General features: G+C 37.5%; 1 protein-coding gene across 2 annotated transcripts in view; it reads left to right on the plus strand.

Annotated features, from left to right (window-relative positions):
* The window catches only part of skap2 (src kinase associated phosphoprotein 2), a 380,245-nt gene extending 361,780 nt beyond the window's left edge, over window positions 1-18,465 (plus strand). For both annotated transcript variants that reach the window (XM_085988646.1, XM_085988647.1), the window contains exons 12-13: window positions 16,296-16,398; window positions 17,465-18,465. In XM_085988646.1, coding sequence (XP_085844772.1) covers window positions 16,296-16,388 — 93 coding nt within the window. In that variant the 3' untranslated portion in view covers window positions 16,389-16,398; window positions 17,465-18,465. The remainder of the gene's footprint in view (window positions 1-16,295; window positions 16,399-17,464) is intronic.
* Window positions 18,466-19,237: the final 772 nt, after the last annotated feature.

Below are 19,237 nucleotides of genomic sequence, written 5' to 3' on the forward strand. Positions count from 1 at the left end.
AACTATTTTGAATTCTGTATTTTCCAATTATCACAGTACTACTCTGTAGTGCATTCCTCTGAATTGCCATTCTTTTCTAATGTGAAGAAGCTTTTCAATATGTTGAAAATTATCATTTATTTCAAAGTAAACTTTGAAGGATTTTTTTCTTAGCTTTTTCCTTTCTTTTCAGTACTGCAATATATTACTACTAGAGGTCAGTAGATGAAAATGATAAAATTACTTTAAAATATTATAGATTAGTTTTATAAACTGAACATTTTAGAATCTCTTGCCAGTTAGCAAGAAGTCTAATAATTGAACTTTATCAATCTATTTTCTCCAACGTTTGGATAGTTTTATCATCTGAAAGCTACATGAACTGAATAGGTGATATTGCCACATGATCATTATTTGATTATGGCATTATTTATTTTTAACAATCTTTCTTTATCAAACTATGCACCTCATAGGTATATTTTAAAATGTGTTGTCATGTTTTTACTATTGGCCAGGATCTTTTGTTGTTAATCCTATAACTTTAGCAAAAACTGGTTAGTTGCAGTATAGTTATTAGATTTATAAATACGACCCTTTTATTCTCTCTTGGTTTCTATTTGATACAATTATCAAACACCTTCTTTCTACCAGAAGCCTCTGATTGATGTACTCATTGCTTTTATGTTCCTGTGCATTTTTGCATTTTAACCTATGATCCTTTCTGTCAATAAATCCAGCTGCTGTTTACTCTGCAAAAACTAAAGATGCATTTTTATACCATGTCCAGAAATATATTGTTTAAATGTTCCAGTTGATTCAGCAAAATACCATCCGTAAACAGATGTTGCTGGTGTACTACCTTTTAAGCGATTGCCATTATAATCTGCTATTTTATAAAGTAGACAAGGTAATTATCAAGATATTCCATAATGAAAAACATATTTGAATGCTGTAAGCTAGTGTCCTCTTATATACATGAAGTGATTGGCTATCCAGGCTCAAGCTTTCTGTGCAAATAAATCAGATTTAAAAGCACTGAATCTCTTTGTTTTAATGTAGTCTAATAGAAATGTTTCTACCGACAGACATATTGGTGAACTGAATATTTTGCTCAAGAAAGCTGTCTTGCCACCTGATTGATGTTTCCTACTGTAATAAATATATTTACACCAATAATATACTGTAATGTATATATTATGCCTATGATAAACAACTTTTCAAATGCAGCCTAAGTATTATACTTTGCTGAAGTATAGGGTATATTGAACTGATGTTAATGTGAAAATAACTATCGTAACCTGTAAGAAAGCATTAAAAATAGTTTAGATGAGGGGGGGCGGTAATTGAGGCACTCTTGTCCTGCAAAACTCCAAAATGACCTTAACTTTTGATCTGTTTCTGTGCAAAGGGATGAAGAATGACAACTTTATTGGCTTATATGTTTAACTCTTGCTATTTGCAACATAATTTTCAAATGGTAAAATAGCCTATTTTATATGGCTTTACAAAGATGACTTTTAATTTTCCGTCTTTGAGGCTACTTTTATCTCTAGGCAGTGCTAAAAGGCTGACTAAGTCTTTACCCAGCTTTTTGTAAGTCATAAATTACTTTTGATAGTTGTATAGAGACGACTATGATGTGATATTAAGCAATCAACACAGATTATGAAATTTGTGATGCGATATTAAGCAATCAGCACTGATTATGAAATTTCCTTCACAGTTGAATAATTCAATCCATATGCTATGAAATTTCATACCAGTGGTTGACATGGCAAAAGCTTCTTCAGTAAATTAATTGGCCAATATTGAGATCTGTTTGACCACCCACAAAATCCTATTAAGTCATTTTCCTTTGGATGATGTTTTTCAGAGAAAGTTAGTATACTGAGATTTCTGTATTTAGGGAAGAGAACAAGAGGGATTAAACAGGTAAATAGAGAAAAATAACTTGCATATCACATCCTCAAAATGTCCTAAAGTGCTTTACAACCAAAGAATTACTTTAGAAGTGCAGTCACTATTATTATGTAGACAAACACAGCAGCCAGTTTGTGCACAGCAAAATCCCACAAATAGTAAATGAATGAATGAATGTATGACCAGATAATCTGTTTTTGGTGGTCTTGGTTGATTGAAAGCTGACCTGGGCACTAGGAGAACTCCTTGCTGCTCTTTGAATAGTGCAGTGATATCTTTTAGGTCTATCAGAGCAGGCAAATGGGATCTTGGTTTAATGTTTTATCTAAATGACAACACCTCTGACAATGCAACATTTCCTCAGTACTACACTGAAGTATAGAAATTGATAGAACTTTGCATCAAATGGGCCTAGAATTGTAAACTTGCAGCATATTGGTCAACTGAAATTGATTATGTAGTGTGTTTTAAGGTTTCAATATTGGGTTTCAAAAATGTATTGGGACATCAACATGTAAAAGTATGTTTAGCAGTGATTGAGAGATAATAAAGATTTGACTTTGTCTTGAGTGAACTGGGAGAAGTTATACAATGAATATTTCTAAAACCAGTGTGATCCAAGGGTTTACTGAAATTCTATTTCCTTGGAGTTCACGGTAGTTAGAGCTTGGAAAAATCTTCACCATATCCTCAATTTATTTGTGCACTGGCTGATGCTGGGGTATTCTTAGCAAGAATGGACCAAATAAAACAATTGAACAAACTTTTATCCTTAAAGTGGAAAAGTAGCAAAATCATAACTGGCCCTTCTATCCGAATTAGGCCGGTTTGACCCTCCTGCCATGTTTTCATTGTAAAGTTCTAAATACTAAAATCCCCATCTTTATTCAATAAAAACAGACCAATAATGGTGAATTGAAGTAAACAGATTAACACATAATAGTATCCGGACAAAATAAGAAAAGACTAATTCTATTTATGCTAAGCAACTCGGGTAAAAGTAAAAAGATTTTTAAAATATGAAAATGGGAATGCACAAATTGTTTAGCTTTTTTTTCTTCCATTTTATAAACAGCAGTAGAAAAAGCATTGGCCTAGAAATTCGGTGGGCTGCGCCACCAGTTAGCGCCCAAAGAGGGCACTTAGTGGGTTTAGCGCCACTGGCCATGCCTCCCGTGAAATTTAGCGGGGCGCTAATGGCGGCATTAGCCTGTAGCGCTGCGCCACCACCGATGACGTCATCGGTGTGCACAGCGCCCCGCTACCGCCCCGATCGCGATATTTGGCCACGCCCCCCGCTGTAACGCCGATCGCAATTTGCGACTGGTTCAGGGGGGCCTACCTGCGGCGGTAGTGGCGCTAATTAAAGGGGAGCTGCGGGCGGCCATTTTTTTCGCTGGCCGCCTGCCAGCACCACCTCGCGCCGCCGTCCTCGGCCTCCTGAGCCCCCCCCCCCCGCCCCCGGGCAGTGCCGGCTGTGTCCCAAGAGCCCGGCACTTCTCCTCGGTGCCGGGCTCTTTTGCCGGCATTCGCGATCTCTGATCGCGCTGGTGCAGGCCCCTCCCCTTTAAGAAGGGGAGGAAGGCCTGCAGTACCACAGCGTACCATGCCGCAGCATGTGGCGCTGCGGCATGGTGCGCTGCGATATTCAGTTGCAGCGCCCCAAGAGGGAAGCGGGGTGCCTCTAGCAGCGCCCCGTTTCCATTTGGGGTGCTGAAACTGAATTTCCGGCTGGCGCAAGCGGCTCCATCCGGAGCGGTAATTCCGGCGCCTAGGCGAGCTTGGGGCGCCACCAAATTTCTAGGCCATTGAGTGTTACCGCCTTTGTCTCCAAATGAAACTGTCGTGTATACACAGCTGGCCTGCTTCTGAGCATTAGTGCCACTTCCAAGCTCCTTGGATCACCACTATTAATGCTGTGGCATATGATAATGAATTTCCCAACAAATTTGGGCTTTTGATGCAATAGAACAATGGTCTTATGGCAATTGTCTGCAATAATGCCATTGCAGCAAATTCCTGGTCCATGACTTCTTGGTTCATCCTATTGCACATAACACTACTGATATGGTTGTGTTGGAATGGGTTCTAGCTACTATTTTGTACATTTTTGTGGACTTCTTGAACTAATGCACTTTTTATACTAATCATACTGAAAACAATGCCTGTTTCATCAGTGGCATCAATGACTGTGTAATAGCTATAAATGTATATGCAGTGACAATTTTAAATTTAGATGGTTAATATGAAAACTAAGGCCGCGATTTTGCCGGCGCTCAGAGAGGCGGGTCAGAGGTTAAAGTCCTTTTGATTGACGGCGGGTCCCGAACCCACCGTCAACCTACCTCCAAACAACCTTCCCAAGTGTCGGGTCCCCGATTTGCGAATGGACCCGACACCCAGCAGCGGGAAATGGATTAAAGGCAATTACCTGCCTATTAGCAGGTACTTATCAGTAGTTTTCAGCCTTTTTTTTCAATTTTCCTGCTTCTGGGTCGGGTTTCACGACGTCCGGACAATAAGCCAGGCAAGTGTGGCGTGTTGTGAGTCTGGTGTAATGTTTGTGAAAAGATGACAGCTGCAGAAGTGGTGTGAAGGATGCCATGTTGCACATGGTGAGTTTCAGAGCAAAGAAAATGTTGGTTACTGCATTTTTAAAACAAATACAGATTTCTTTAGCTTACAAGTTTTTAAATCCAATTATATGTCCAGTGCCACCTCATTGGGAGTACCTCTCTCACCAATGACAGATCACTTCGGTCATCTCACCTGCAGCTGCCATCTATTCCAGCATATGGAGGGAGTCATTGGAGAGCCTGGGTACAAGAGTTCACCTTTGTGCAGTGATTGTCAGTGTTTTCAGCACATCAATGCTGTCAAACACTGAGAAATCAACTGTCCAAATAAAATTGTGCATGGTCCCTTTAAGGAATCCGGCAGATGACGAGTCATCAGACCCGCTTCCTGTTAATTGGTCGTTTTAACAAGGCCAATCAAGGGAAAATCACGTCTGTGGAGCAGAAGCAGCTGGGGGCAGGAAGGAACCCAGAAACCAGCTGACCCGCACCATCCTGACACCGAACAGAATATCGCAGCCTAAGATACAATCTGACAAACCAAAATGATAAATCCAAATTTGGTGTATTTTTAATGCATATTTCAAATGTTGACTTCTATAGATTATATGGAAACCTTTACAGATATTCCACACCTGCAGATTTCCATTGAAGTTGATAATGGTATACAATAAATACATTTAAAAATAAAAATTGTGAGTTTGACCCCTGGTTTATGTTGGGTGAGCTACTTTTACCCCAAATGGTGAAGATAAAGGTAATGCAATTGATTTTGGTGTCCATAGACTAAGGAGGGAAGAAAATCAGCCAGGTTCCCAGTTCCTGATTGCTATCCAGTGATTTCTGTTGGAAAATGTTAAAATAGATTCAGGTGAGGACAGGATGTTCTTGACGGAGACAATCTGGCCAGAATTTTGCCTATCTGGGCGAGGCTGGTGTCCGTGGCGGGTCGTGACCCCGCTGCTAGTTCCATCCTGCTGTTGAAAATGAACCTGGCCTAATGGGGCCTATTAAGCCCACCCAGCGCGTTACCCGGCTCACTGAGAAGGAGCAGGTCTAGTGATGTCATTCATGATGCGTTTCAGCCAGGATCCTTAAAGGGACCCTGACCACATTACATTTGAAGTTTTACCTAACACAATGCTGTCAGCGTACTACAGCATTGGAGTGCTGTAAACACTGACAATGACTGAACAGAGTCAGAGGGCTGCATCCAGGTTCTCTGATGACTCCTTCCATATGGAGGGTGTCAGGGCACGCGGGGAGGTCCTCTTCCCTTCCGATTGGCGGAAGAAACCTCCCCAGGAAACCAAGACAACCTGGTTGCACACTGCAGAGGAGGGTAAAGCAGGGATGTGTTCAGGAGGACCTGGGTGCAGTGCTGCAAACGTTTCAATGATCTCATTAGATCAGGAAACCTTAGTACAAAGCCACACTAAACTGCATCCTGCTGTGCCTCTCATCACATTCCCCATCACTCTGCCTTCCCTACCATACTCCTGCACATGCTTACACACACCAACATATCTTGGACCTCCACCCATCCCTCTCTCTCTACATTATCACATCTTCATCTCACGAGCCACCCCTCACACTTGCCCTCATCCTAGTGCAATCATACCAACTAACAACACACAAGGGTAGCCACTTTGTGTGTTTTATCCAATGTTTATGTAAAGTTTCTGTTAATGTGGTGTCAAACATAAAAATCTTTTTTCAACAGTCTTGGACAGATTTGTGTGCACCTTTGGAAGTGACTTAGTGAATGGTGAGACACAACGGTACCCCCCGCAATGGTGATGAGTGTAAAAGGAATGGCTTGGTCATTGGAGGGATGCTTTATGGTGTTGGTGTGGAATGGTGCCAACCTGGTGCATCATGTGGCAACCATATGGGTGTACAGCGTAAAGTTAACTAAATGACGAGGCCATCCCTGACCTCCCGAGCAGCAGCGTGCTTGGGTGCTGATGCCATGTGTCCTGTGCAACATCAGGTGATTGCGGAAAAGGTTGGTGTTGTTGTGACTGGTGCTGCTGGTGTGCCTGGTGCTGCTGGTGTTGGGGCTCATCGTGGTCAGATTCTGAGGACCAAGGTGAGATGGTATAAAGAGCATCCATGTTGATGAAGTAGATGATAGGTGAAGTATAGATGACAGAAGCATTCTGTCAATGGTGAGAGAGTTCTTCCAATGAGGTGACACTGGATGGAGACTTTGCTGGAAATACTGGCAGCCTGCAGAATCTGTGCTGGAAATGGACTGATCAACAGCTTCTTTCTGAGGAAGGTGGGAGCTTTCACTGAACATTTGATGCTGTGAAGTAATTAGCTGGAGCAATGGTCATGGAACTCCTGCCTCAGGTTGACAGACGTGGTACCCGAGCTGCATGAATCTCGTGGCCATGCAGGGAAATTTAAAACGTAAGTGAAAAAAGGCTCTTAAGTGCCTGTAAACTACCTGATAATGATCTCAATTGGGTCTCCCGTGGCTGCCGGTCGGGTCGGCTCTGCGATGACAGACGCGCCTGGGGGGAAAGGCGCATGGGAGCAAGATGACAGCGGGTTCCCGACTAGCTGTCAAAAATAACAACTTTCCCACCGGCCCACCACCAATCGTGCCCCCTACCACCCCGGAAAATTCCAGCCTCTGGCTCCCATTCCCCCCCCCCCCCCCCCCGGCAGTATACAGTTGAATAATGGACTAACGCTCATTGCTGGTGCCCAGAATTCGATACCCGAATATGAATCATAATGTTCTGCCTAGGAAGGGCAAACATTTTGAGAAAAGAGTTACTAGGAATTTGCAATTTAATAATTTTCTTAATGAATATTCCTCAAAGTATATGCTAAAAGAGTAACCAAATTGGGAATTAAAAGAAGGAAATAGCACGAATTTTGGAGACGGCTTTGCTGTACAAAAGCAGTAGTAATAAGAATTCTCATACCACTCTAATTGTTTTGGAAGTTCCTTTCATTTACATTAGATATGTCATTCAGAGATTCTTTTCAGCGACTGTCATTCTTAGCTATGCAGTTTGGTTTCTAAATTATTAACAGTGACAAAAGTGCACAATGTTGACACAATTTTATACATCGCTGAAAACCATGAAAAAATGCATTTCGTCAGACACTAGGCTAATTTCTAAAAAAAAATTAAACATTGGGAAGTTCAATTAAATTTTAAATGAAATGGAGATTATATAATAATGCAGTGTAATAATTGTTAATGTGTTAGGCTTATGCCCCAGTGCTGCTTTTTTCTCACTACAAATTTATCTTGTGACAGTTCATCAAAAATTCTCTGAATAGAAGCTATTGTTATGTTGTAGCACATATTCGCATGAGCAGGGTATAGAATTTACTCCTTGTTTGAAATGACTTGTTTTGAATAGCTGTGTAAGCAATTCACTGAAAAATTGGAAATGTGTAATAGTGATCAAGTAATAAAAATATAATTGAAATATTCATTTAGTTAAATATTTGTGTAAAGAACCAATTGAGACCTGTTTTATTTGTATTATTAATAATGGGTAGTATAACATCACTGAACTGTACCATTACATTTTGTGTGTATATTTCTGTGCTGTTCTATTTGTTCCCTTAAATCTGTTTACTTTTCTACCATCTGGATCATGGTGTAGGCATAGTATTCTTAATTTGTTTCTGCAGAAACAGCTAATTTATTATGTTAATAGGTAAAATGCTACAAAGGCTTTTTTGGGGAAATGTTATTTTTGAAGAGATACTGGTCTTAGTATTTGTGAAAAATTTCACACATCAACATGAGTGAGTTTTAAACGTATTGCTGTGAAAGTATAGTTTAAGAAATAACTTTGAGTGACTCCTTATTGCTGTTACATGAAGAATTATTTGTCTCTGGAATATATGTACAGTCTATTAGACTATATTTTTATAACTTTATAATGCAGCAGTTGAAATGCTTGTAAATTTGTTTAATAGTGCAGTAGTTTACGCATTTCTGCAGTAACATTAAACATCACAAATGTAGTCATCATAAATGGTTAAAATTATTCACAGAACTAATGAGCAATGTATCAAATACCATGGGGCTGAACTTTCCTCTGCCTGCTAATTTTAGCAAAGAAAGTAGACACGAGCATCAAAGAGAAAATGTGGAGAAATATACTCACTAATGAGTAAAAAATATATGTCAAGTATATCGAAAAAAATGTTTTAAGTAGACCTCCAGAATGTAACTGGTTCCCACATCATTGAGTGACTGGACTGTGATTTGACTGCTGTTGGGTGACTACATTCTTTTTTAGCTTACCAATTGTTTTTACAAAGAAACTAACCCTTCAGCGGTCTGATGCAATGTCTTATGGGACCCAGTGTACACGTCGCAATGTGTCATGCCATGAAGGCAATGTATTTCGTACTGCATCATTGGAATTCACTCTAGAACAGGGCACCAAATTTGAGGAAAAATATTTTGGAAAAGCTAACATATAATGGGAGAACTAACTTTTTTCACACTTGAATTGTAGAGAGGATGTCAGTATTTTTATTTTCCATTTCTTCTCTCCCCACCCCCAAAAAAAACCCCACTGACCTTTATGTCAGACATGACACACTTGTAACTTCACTCATATGCTTGATTAGGTTACCAGTTGTGAAAAATGGTATTGTACCTATGGGCTATCACCTATAACAGTAATTCTCAAGAGACCTTAATTTATATAGTGTCACCTGTTCTTTGTGTCAGCAAATGCTGTCCAAGTTTCAAATGTCATCTCTTTAGGATACTATTAGTCAAAAAGGTTTAAATGTAGAACATCTCTATTAGAAGTACAAAGACTATGAATATTTTAGTAAGATACTCCATATCATTTTGTATTATTTAATCTCCAATTGTTTTATAAAACTATTTTAAAATCATATCATAAAATAATACTAACCAGAAAGAGCACTGGAATGTTAAAGCCCAATTCACTTTTTGCATGCTTGTTGTCAGTGAAGGGTCAGACTATAAACGCTGTGTGTTGCTGGATTGATCTGCACTCTGTTAACATGATACTGTATCACACAAACTAGCTGTCAGTCCCTGTTTTTACACCACCTGGATTTAAACGATTTTTAAAAATGCATACAGACCTAGCTTTTTTTTTGGAATTAATTGAATATTCATTAAGTGCTTAAGTGTGAATTGGTTTCTACATCCACAAGTTGCTGTAAACCAGCTACAACCTGTGCTGCTGGAGTGAGATATTAGAATACTTTCGTAGTTTCCCATTATGTTCAAGAGATTCTTTTGCCATAAACAATGGATTTCATTTTGTATTTGGTCACAGATCAATTTCAAGCTACCATTAAAATACAGATGCTACTGGCTATAGGAATCACTTTGTATTTTCAGTTGTCATCATGCATAACTGAACATCATGTTTTCACTGACATTTGTCTAAAACGTGATATCTTCTTTATGTTCAATGAATCAAAGAACAAAATATGTAATTTAAATATGAATTTGAATTAACTTTATTTTATTTCTCCATTTATACAAAAATGATATTAGGGTTACTTAAGTGTCAATTTGAAATATATAGTGTAATTATTAACAGCAATGTGTTAAACATCTGTTTTTTTCTTTAAAAAAGCCAGATGCTTCACCCACAGTCACTTTTTTTTGTTTTGTAGTGATTTTTTTCTAAGAGGAGAACTCCACTAGAAATGGCATACCTTTCACCCTACAGCTAGTTCATCACACAATTATTGCTTCTCTCTATGGTTATTTTACTTGTGTATTCTGAGATTACTACACGAGTCTAAACAGCTCTGTGGTAGTAATTACCTAAGCTTTGTCAGATGTTGGCAACAAAGCTTTTTGCCGGTACTAACAGAGGTGATTGTATAATTTAATTTTACCTATCGGATTAATAGAAAAACATTTTCTTTTTCTATAAACTGACATCACATCACATATAAAGAACGAGCGTTGTTTCCTGGGCATTCTTAGTTTTTTTTAAAATAGTTTCCCTCCATGTACAGTTATTTGTGCCTGTGTGTTTTCTATGGTAACATCAAGGGTTTTATGCATTGAGGAATACCAGATGGCCGACTTGCACATACCTGAGTTGCTGCATGCTGTCTGGAGACCAGACCCAGGCTGTGCACTTCTGACAGAACATTATGCAGAGACCAGTAAATATTTTTTGGTTTACATAGGTGTAGGAAACATGATGATTTGACCTGTTCCACACCCTCAACTCCAATTTTCAAAACAAAATCTTGCAAATGGACCCAATAAGTAGCATCCTCAAGAACCTGTAGAGTTGTCTCCAGTTCATAGCAATATACCACCTGCACAAGTATTATTTCAGGGAAATCTTCCTGCATTTTAATATTTGCATTGCCTGTAGGAAAAGAGCAAGCTATACAGAGATTGCAAATTAATTGAATTGATTTTTTTGATCTGCTTTTTGTTTTGTATCTGACTATCATTGTCCACTTTTTTGAAATTCAATTCTGTACATTTGCAACTGATCAATATATTTTTTGAAATTTCATATACTAAAAACACTGAATATCTGTTGGAAAGTTTGCATTTTTTTTCATTCAAATTCAGCAATTGGAATCAGTAGAAATTTGGACTTCTGTGAAATATTCACTTTTCATCATACTTTTAGGACCAAAATAAATTAGATTTTGTTTAGATAACATTTCTTGTTGGGTTACACGTATTAAAAATTGTATTTAATTTTTTTAAATCTCACGTTGTTTATTTTGCTGTCTCACATTGTTGTTTACTTTGCTGACATACCAATATAAGATTCAATACAATACTGCAGAAATTACCTGACGTCTGTCCAGAAAGATTTTTAAACCTGATTTGTAGAATTTAAACTCTGATTTTTTTTTCAATTGGTTTGGCTGATTAATTTCTTGTGAGAAAGCTGAATTTATACATTTGTTTAAAAAATGCTTTCTGCGTAGCAGTGTTATTAAACATAGTAAATAGACAATGAGGTGCAGAACTATAATCACAGCCTGAGTAACATTCTGTGTAGTAGGATATATTTGTACAGTTGTGCATTTTTTAAAATTTGAAATGTAGATTTTAATTGGCTTAATTGGGATTTATTTTGCTCTTAGGGCTCATGCCTTGAATGGTAATGATAAAGCATAAGGTTGAATGGAGTAATTTGCAATGCTTCATTCTGCCTGAATATCCTGCTTTAGGGCTGTCAGAACACACTAATTAGCCTGTGAGAGGCTGTTGAATAAGAACCTTTGGAAGTTTACAATTACCTACACCCTTGGTTTTTCACTGGTAGAATGTAATCCTCTGAAGTCTGTAACCCTTCTAAGTAAAACAATGGGGTTTTCAGATTTTTTTTAGTATTCATTAAAACTTTTTTTTATATGTGTGTGTTAAAGGAGGGATAAGAATTAAATCAAGACAGTCATGCTTGACTAATTCTGTGTTACTAGATTCATAAGACGGAACAAATTGTTGGAAATAAATATTCATTTGCATCTTATTTTAACTTAGCAGGTGATGGAAGTATAGTTAGCACTAATAGTTACAGGGTCTTACAAAAATTGATTTTTGTAGTTTTACGATGATAACACTTCTGAAAATATTTCAGCTTTTATTTTACAATATTTCTAGATGGAATTTTAAGTATTTCATATATATTTTCCCAGCTACAAAAGGGCAATCAGTAGTATTATCTGTTGGGTAACTTGCAGCCAGGTAATTTTTTTTTTTAAATGAATGCAACACTAAATGAACAAAGGGCTCTAATAAAATTACATGTACATCCTCTGTTGAACAGAAATGCATTTCTCCAACATTTCTTTCTGTAAAGTGTGAATGTAACTTACAATATCTCACAACAAAGAGGATTTTAAAACAAATATGATGTGCTGAAGTCATTTTTGTTAATACGTGAAATACCATACTCTTGTTTTAACCCCAGAGGCTAGAAAATTTCAGATAGCGCATATCATGTTTTTTTCTTTACGCTTCATTAGACTCACTGCTGTTGTAACTAGTTTGTGACAATTTACTGATGTTTTTTGAAAGAGTAAAATTATTTTAAAAATTAACAGGTAAGCATGAAATAAAGCTGAGTTTTCTACAACTCTGATTAGTTGAACCTGAATAGTTTGAAATCTGAGATCTGTTCTTCATTACTATTTCAGCCATGTTGGCACTGAGAGAATTTGTTGCCAAAGTAATGCACAGAAAACCAGATGGTCCTAATTGTTCATCATGTCAGTTCCTTTTTCAACAGAAGTTCATGCCATTTTAAGTGAATATACTTTTCATTGTAGATAAAATGGCACCTATATAGTTTCCCCAAATCTAACAAAGGTGCGTTATTCAGATTGTTAAATAATATTGCATTAAGTTATTTCAAAATGAGGATAGAATTCAACTGTAAAACTAACATATTAATCTCTTGAATTACTCTCTTGGAATTGAATATAAAACCCAAATAAACATTCTGTCATACTTCAAATTTATCAAAAAAAGGAATAGGTTTTTCTGCGCAATAGAATGAAGTACAGTTCACCACAGCTGTTTAAAATCTAATTTTACATTTTTTAGAATCTGTGCTACTGTCAAATACCATGCAGTTTATTTTGTTTTGTTCTTGTTATGGTGTTCATAAAACACATTTAGAAATAAATTGCCCCAACATTTTAGTTAATTTCTTGGAAATTGTATTTTTTCTATATTGTTAATGAATTAATTTTTTTAAATCACTCACTAAGAGTAATGGGTTTCCAGCAACTTTTAGATTTTTAAAAAATTTGCAATCTAATTTCCCTGCAAGCTTTAATTCATTTTGCCAATGTATGTTGATCTAGAGCTTTGGTATTGTATATGTTATTGCTCTGATTGAATGAATTATGAATAGACAAACTTTGTTCTGAGACTGCACTCTGGTGCTGTCATAGTCTGTTCTCACCGAATTTTGATGTTGCAGCCAAAACAATTTAAAACATCTGCTGACACTTTTGTTATTGAGCATAAAATGACACAGGCTGAGATTTTCCTTACCTCAGCGTGTCCGGTGCTGCCGGGGTCGGTGGTGGGTCGCAGGGTCGGTGGTGGGTCGCAGCCCCGCTGCTAGCTCCATCCCGCTCTGGAAAAAGAATTTCCGTTGATGGGGCTTATTAAGCCCACCCAGCGCATTTCCCGGTTCAATTAGAGGAAGCCGGTCTGGTGATATCATTCATGACGCATCATCAGCTGGTTTCCTTAAAAGGACCATGGCCAAATTTAGTTTGACATTTGTGCTGTCAGTGTTCTACAGCATTGAGGTGTTGCAAACACTGAAAATGACTGCACAAAAGTGCAGGGCTGCTCCCAGGTCTTATGGAGGGAGTCGGAGCACGCAGGGAGGTCCTCTGCCCTTCCGATGGGTGGAAAATACCTCCCCAGGAGACCAAGATGGCCTGGTTGCACATTGCAGAGGGAGTCACAAGCAGGGATGTCATCAGGAGGACCTGGGTGCAGTGGCGCAAACCTTTCAATGATCTCATTTGACCACAAAACGTTAGTACAAAGCCATACTCAACCTCATCCTGCTGTGCCTCTCATTACATCCCATCACTCTGCCTTCCCTACCCTACTCTTGCATATCCTTACACCAACTTACCTTGCACCTCCACCCATCCCTCTCTATCTAAATTATCACTTCTCCATCTTACTAGCCACCCCTCATACATACCCTCATCCTAGTGCAATCATACCAACTAACAACACACAAGGATAGCCACTTGGGTGTTTTATCCAATGTTCATATAAAGTTTCTGTTAATGTGGTGTCAAACATAAAAATCTTTATTTTCAACACTGCATTATTGGACAGATTTGTGTGCACCTTTGGAAGTGGCTTAGTGAGTTGAAGTGAATGGTGAGACATAACGGCACCCCCTGCAATGGTGGTGAGTGTGAAAGGAATGGCTTGGACATTGTAGGGATGCTTTATGGTGTTGATGGGGTGGTGCCAACCTGGCACATCATGTGGCAGTCAGGGTGTACAGCGCCAAGTGAAGTAAATCTGGCCATGGTGAAGCCATCCCTGGCTGATGCCCTCTGTACTGTGCAGCATCAGGTGATCGCAGAGAAGGTTGGTGCTGCATTGGGGCTGATCGTTGTCGGATTCTGAGGACCAAGGTGAGACAGTATAAAGGGCACCCATGTTGATGGAATAGAGATGAAGTAGAAGTGAAGGTGAAGTAGAGATGAAAGAAGCATTCTGTCAATGGTGAGATCGTTCTTCCAATGAGGTAAGAATGGGTGGAAAGCCTGCAGAATCTGTGCTGGAAATGGACTGAGAAACAGCTTGTGGCTAAGGAAAGTGATGCTCTATCAGGTGGAAGCTTTTACTGTACATTTGAAGCTGTCAAGTAATCAGCTGGAGCAATGGCCACTGAACTCCCACCTCAGGTTGACAGCTGTGGTCCCCAAACAGTGTGGTTCCCGTGGCCATGAAGTTAAAGTCAAAAGGTAAGTTAAAAAGCCTGTTAATCATCTGTCAATGAGTTTAATTGGGTCACCCGCCGCTGCCTGTCGGGTCTGCTCAGTGCTGTCAGACCCGACATTGGGAAAGGTGCATTGCGGCGGGTAGACAGCGGGATCCTGACCCGCTGTCAAAAAAAAAAAAACATTTTCCCATCTGACTCGCCACCAAATCCCGCCCGCTGACACCCTGGAAAATCTTGGCCATAACCTCTAAAACCATGACAGAAATAAAATAGTTCACATGGTTTTATTTCTATGATGGAGCCTTTTCAGCATGTTTTCACTTATAATCAAATTATTTGATAAATTATCTTGACTATTCCAATGCACTCCTGGCTGGCCTCCCACATGCCACCCTACGTAAACTTGAGGTCATCCAAAACTCGGTTGCCCGTGTCCTAACCCGCACCCAGTCCCATTCATCCATCACCCCTGTGCTCGCTGACCTACATTGGCTCCCAGTTAAGCAGCGCCTCGATTTCAAAATTCTCATCCTTGTTTTCAAATCCCTCCATGGCCTCGACCCTTCCTATCTCTGTAACCTCCTTCAGCCCCACAACTTCCCCCCCCCCCCCCCCCCCAACCCCGAGATATCTGCACTCCTCTAATTCTGCCCTCTTGAGCATGCCTGATTATAATCGCTCAACCTTTGGTGGTCGTGCCTTCTGTTGCCTAGGCCCTAAGCTCTGGAATTCCCTCCCTAAACCTCTCTACCTCTCTTTCCTCTTTTTAAGACACTCCTTAAAACCTACCTCTTTGACCAAGCTTTTGGTCACCTGCCCTAATTTATCCTTATGTGGATCGGTGTCAAATTTGTTGTCTTAAAATATTTCTGTGCAGCGCCTTGGGACGTTTTACTACGTTAAAGGCGCTATATAAATACAAGTTGTTGTTGATAACCATAACCATTTTTAATTTCACTACCATTTTCCACAAATGGATATAACAAAATAATGCTATATTATTTCTAAAATCCGGATTTATTTTTATTTTTCATAGCCTTTAAACTTACAATAGAATTTCAAACTAAATGTCTTACAAATTTATATATTTTTTTTCCTTGAATTGAATCAAATGCTCAAGTGTTGTATAATACAAGCCAGTTTGCAAAAGAAGCCATGCAATGGCAAGTTGCATTATTTTAAATGTTCAGTCTCTTTTAATGTTTAAAAGTTTTCTACCTTTAGAGTCACATTTTTGGATTTGATACAATATAAAGCTTTATTTAAGTTTGCAATCACTGCATAATGCTATATTTTGCTAAACTGTCTTGCTTAAATCTTCACTATTATACTGATGTGAATATTTCTGTTATTTTAGGAATATAATTCACTTGGGTGGTGGATAGGACAAATGAAGGGAACTACTGGCTTGGTGCCTAAAGTGTACCTAATGGAGATGTACGACATTTGAGAAGGTCTGGGTAAGTACATTTTAATTGAATCTCAGTATAATAGACCATAAGTACCTTATTCCAGTATCATTTATATAGAAAGCATTCTCGTCAAGGATTCATCCTGTAGTTTTAAAATAGTTTCTGGGTGTTTTTATGGTTGGGAGATGGACTTCTATATCTTTCTGTTGTTGGCTGTCAAAAAAAAATTCCCATGGAATTATTTACCAAATGAGAAAAAATAACTGCTTTGGGACTGTTTCTGCATTTTATTGATTTAATGCATTTCTTTTGCCCACTGTGACTAAATGAGAATATTTCACCTGTCAAATATTCCTGAAAAATACCTTCATGAAGAAATACTTTTATCTGTAACACGTGGATTACATTACTAAGTGGAAATTGACCTTTTTACATTAAAGCTACTTCTTAATGTTCCTATAGTATTTGAACTGAAAAATCTTATGCATTTTTTGTGTACTAAAATGTATGGTATATCTAGAGAAATGTATATTGCATAAAAATAAATATTCATTTAAGTGTTGATTGCAGGCTTTTTCTGTAAAATTTGAGTAACTGGTAAAATTACTCATTAGACTACAAGGCACATTTTTCCCATTAGTAAAATATTCCCAGAGAGAAACAAAACAAAAATAACATTATGTGCGATGTACCTAGTACAGTTTTAAAAAAAACACAAAAATAATTTCATGTTCTGAAATCTAAAATAATTTTCAACATTATTAGAAGCAATCAAATGTGCAAAGAAATGAGGTGGGGGTGGGGTGAAATCCCTACTGATATGAAATTGGTGAATTTAGAGAAACTGGTTAAGATAATTTGATGCAAGTGTTGTATAAGTTCCAGAAAAAGTTATTGTTAAAATATGATAAGTGCTGCATTATTGTTCTTTCTGAATAGATTTGAAATGCATTAAATAAGCATCACTTTGATAATGGAGTTCACTAGCATTTATACGGATAAGTATTATATATTGTAAGAAAACACTAGATGGCAGTAGTTTTCTACAGACTTCATAATTGTGTTTTCTATTTCTTTCCTCCCTACCCCTCCCCCACCCCCCGCCCCCCTGCAGCACCCATCTACCTACAGTGATGTTCTATCGTACATGAAAGGATTTTTTTTAACTGGATTGAAGGCCCTGCAAAACCTGTCTGTCCTTAACCAGGAGAGGGAGTTCTCACCCACTATTATGGCACTTTTGTTTACCAATTTATTTTATCACAAAGATAACATCATCTTATTAACAATATAATCTATCCTCTTGCCACAGATGTGAAAATCAAGAAGCAGCTAAGTGTTTAATTAAATTATTTCCTCATTATTGTAATTATCTTTCATCATTTCACTGATGCATTATTTCTATTTTTCTGTGCTTGTGCAGCACTATGAACTCTATCTGCTTGAGACTTCACATTGCCTTTGTATAACATCTTTGCTGAATATGTAACCAGTATATTTTCATTGCTTCCAAGACTTGTCATTAAAATTTAATTAATTGTAAACAAACTCAAAATGGAAAGGGATGAGGGTGATTTTCCTCTCTTTCCCCCAGTTTGTCTTGAAGTAACTGTAAGCACTGTTTTCTGTCTTGTCTGTTTCACTTTATTGAATCTTGTTCTAATGTTCCAGTCTGCAAATTTTAAGGTTCAAATAAAGTTTAATTGTGTGCAAACTGTTGTTATGCTAATAATTTAAATGCCTGCTGTGTAACTAATGAAATTACTGTGTTATGATTAATTTGGAAACTGGTATGTTGATTGTAGTAATTGAACACAACAAGGTGAAGTAAATGATTATGATGCCATATGGCCTGTTAATCTCAAAATTTAAAGAGGATGAACTTTTTCTTGCAAAAGATTTTTTTTTAATTATGTGCTTGTATTTTTTTACAAATACTGTTTTGGCAAATTGTAAATTGGTTCAAAATATTTAGTAACATTTTGCTGTCAGCATATTTGAGTTAGAAATCTCTAAGTTTTGCTGAAATGTTGAATTCAGAATGTACAAATAATTTTAACTGTTGCTGTCTAACATTATGACTAACCTTTATATAATAAAATACTTTTTTATTGAGATGCTTCTTTGTTTTATAACTGAAATGAATTAATTTTTTTGTATGCACGAGACTTTGTTACATAAAGCAATTCTGCACGTACGATTTCAGTATCTTGTTATAACTTATAAATGAAAAATTTCCTCTTCAAAACAATGACTGTATTAGTGGATGTGACTGGCATATTTATGCTGCAGAAACTGCAGAGCATTACCAACAGCTGAAAAGAAGACTGCACCTTTTATGTACTAAATTTAGCCATCTCAAGAACGTATTTAAATTGGAGTCTCCCTTAATTGTGCTAATAGTTAAGGTTTTTAAAAAAAATTTAGTCTGTCTTGATTAATTTTAAAATTTTGTGTAAAATGTACACTTTTAAATACATTTCATGTGCTGCCCACCACAAGGATGCAGAATGTTATGAATGATACAAAAGTAAAGATAGATCAAACTAATATCTGTATTTATGATTTCCCAGAACAATGTGTTCAAAGCTCAATTTAAGTTTCTGGTGCTCTTGAAGAGGTTAACAAAAAGAGAAAAAAAAACAGCGCCAGGCTTATTAAGACATCTAATAGTTTTCCCTTCATATATAGCACCGATGGTAGCATTTTCATGGAAAGAACCTTTTTACAAATCACACATCATTTATTGTTTTGTGTTTCAATGCCTTTATATGAAGTGGACCTATAAACAATTAAACCTGGCGGTGGATATAATTTATATAAATTGTATTAAAATCAAAGGATATATAGCAAAGATAATATACACCATAGAAGTCAAGTATTAGCT

Source organism: Somniosus microcephalus, chromosome 5, assembly GCF_052327205.1.
Source record: "Somniosus microcephalus isolate GS21.2 chromosome 5, FLI_Smic_1.0, whole genome shotgun sequence".
NCBI classification, from domain to species: domain Eukaryota; kingdom Metazoa; phylum Chordata; class Chondrichthyes; order Squaliformes; family Somniosidae; genus Somniosus; species Somniosus microcephalus.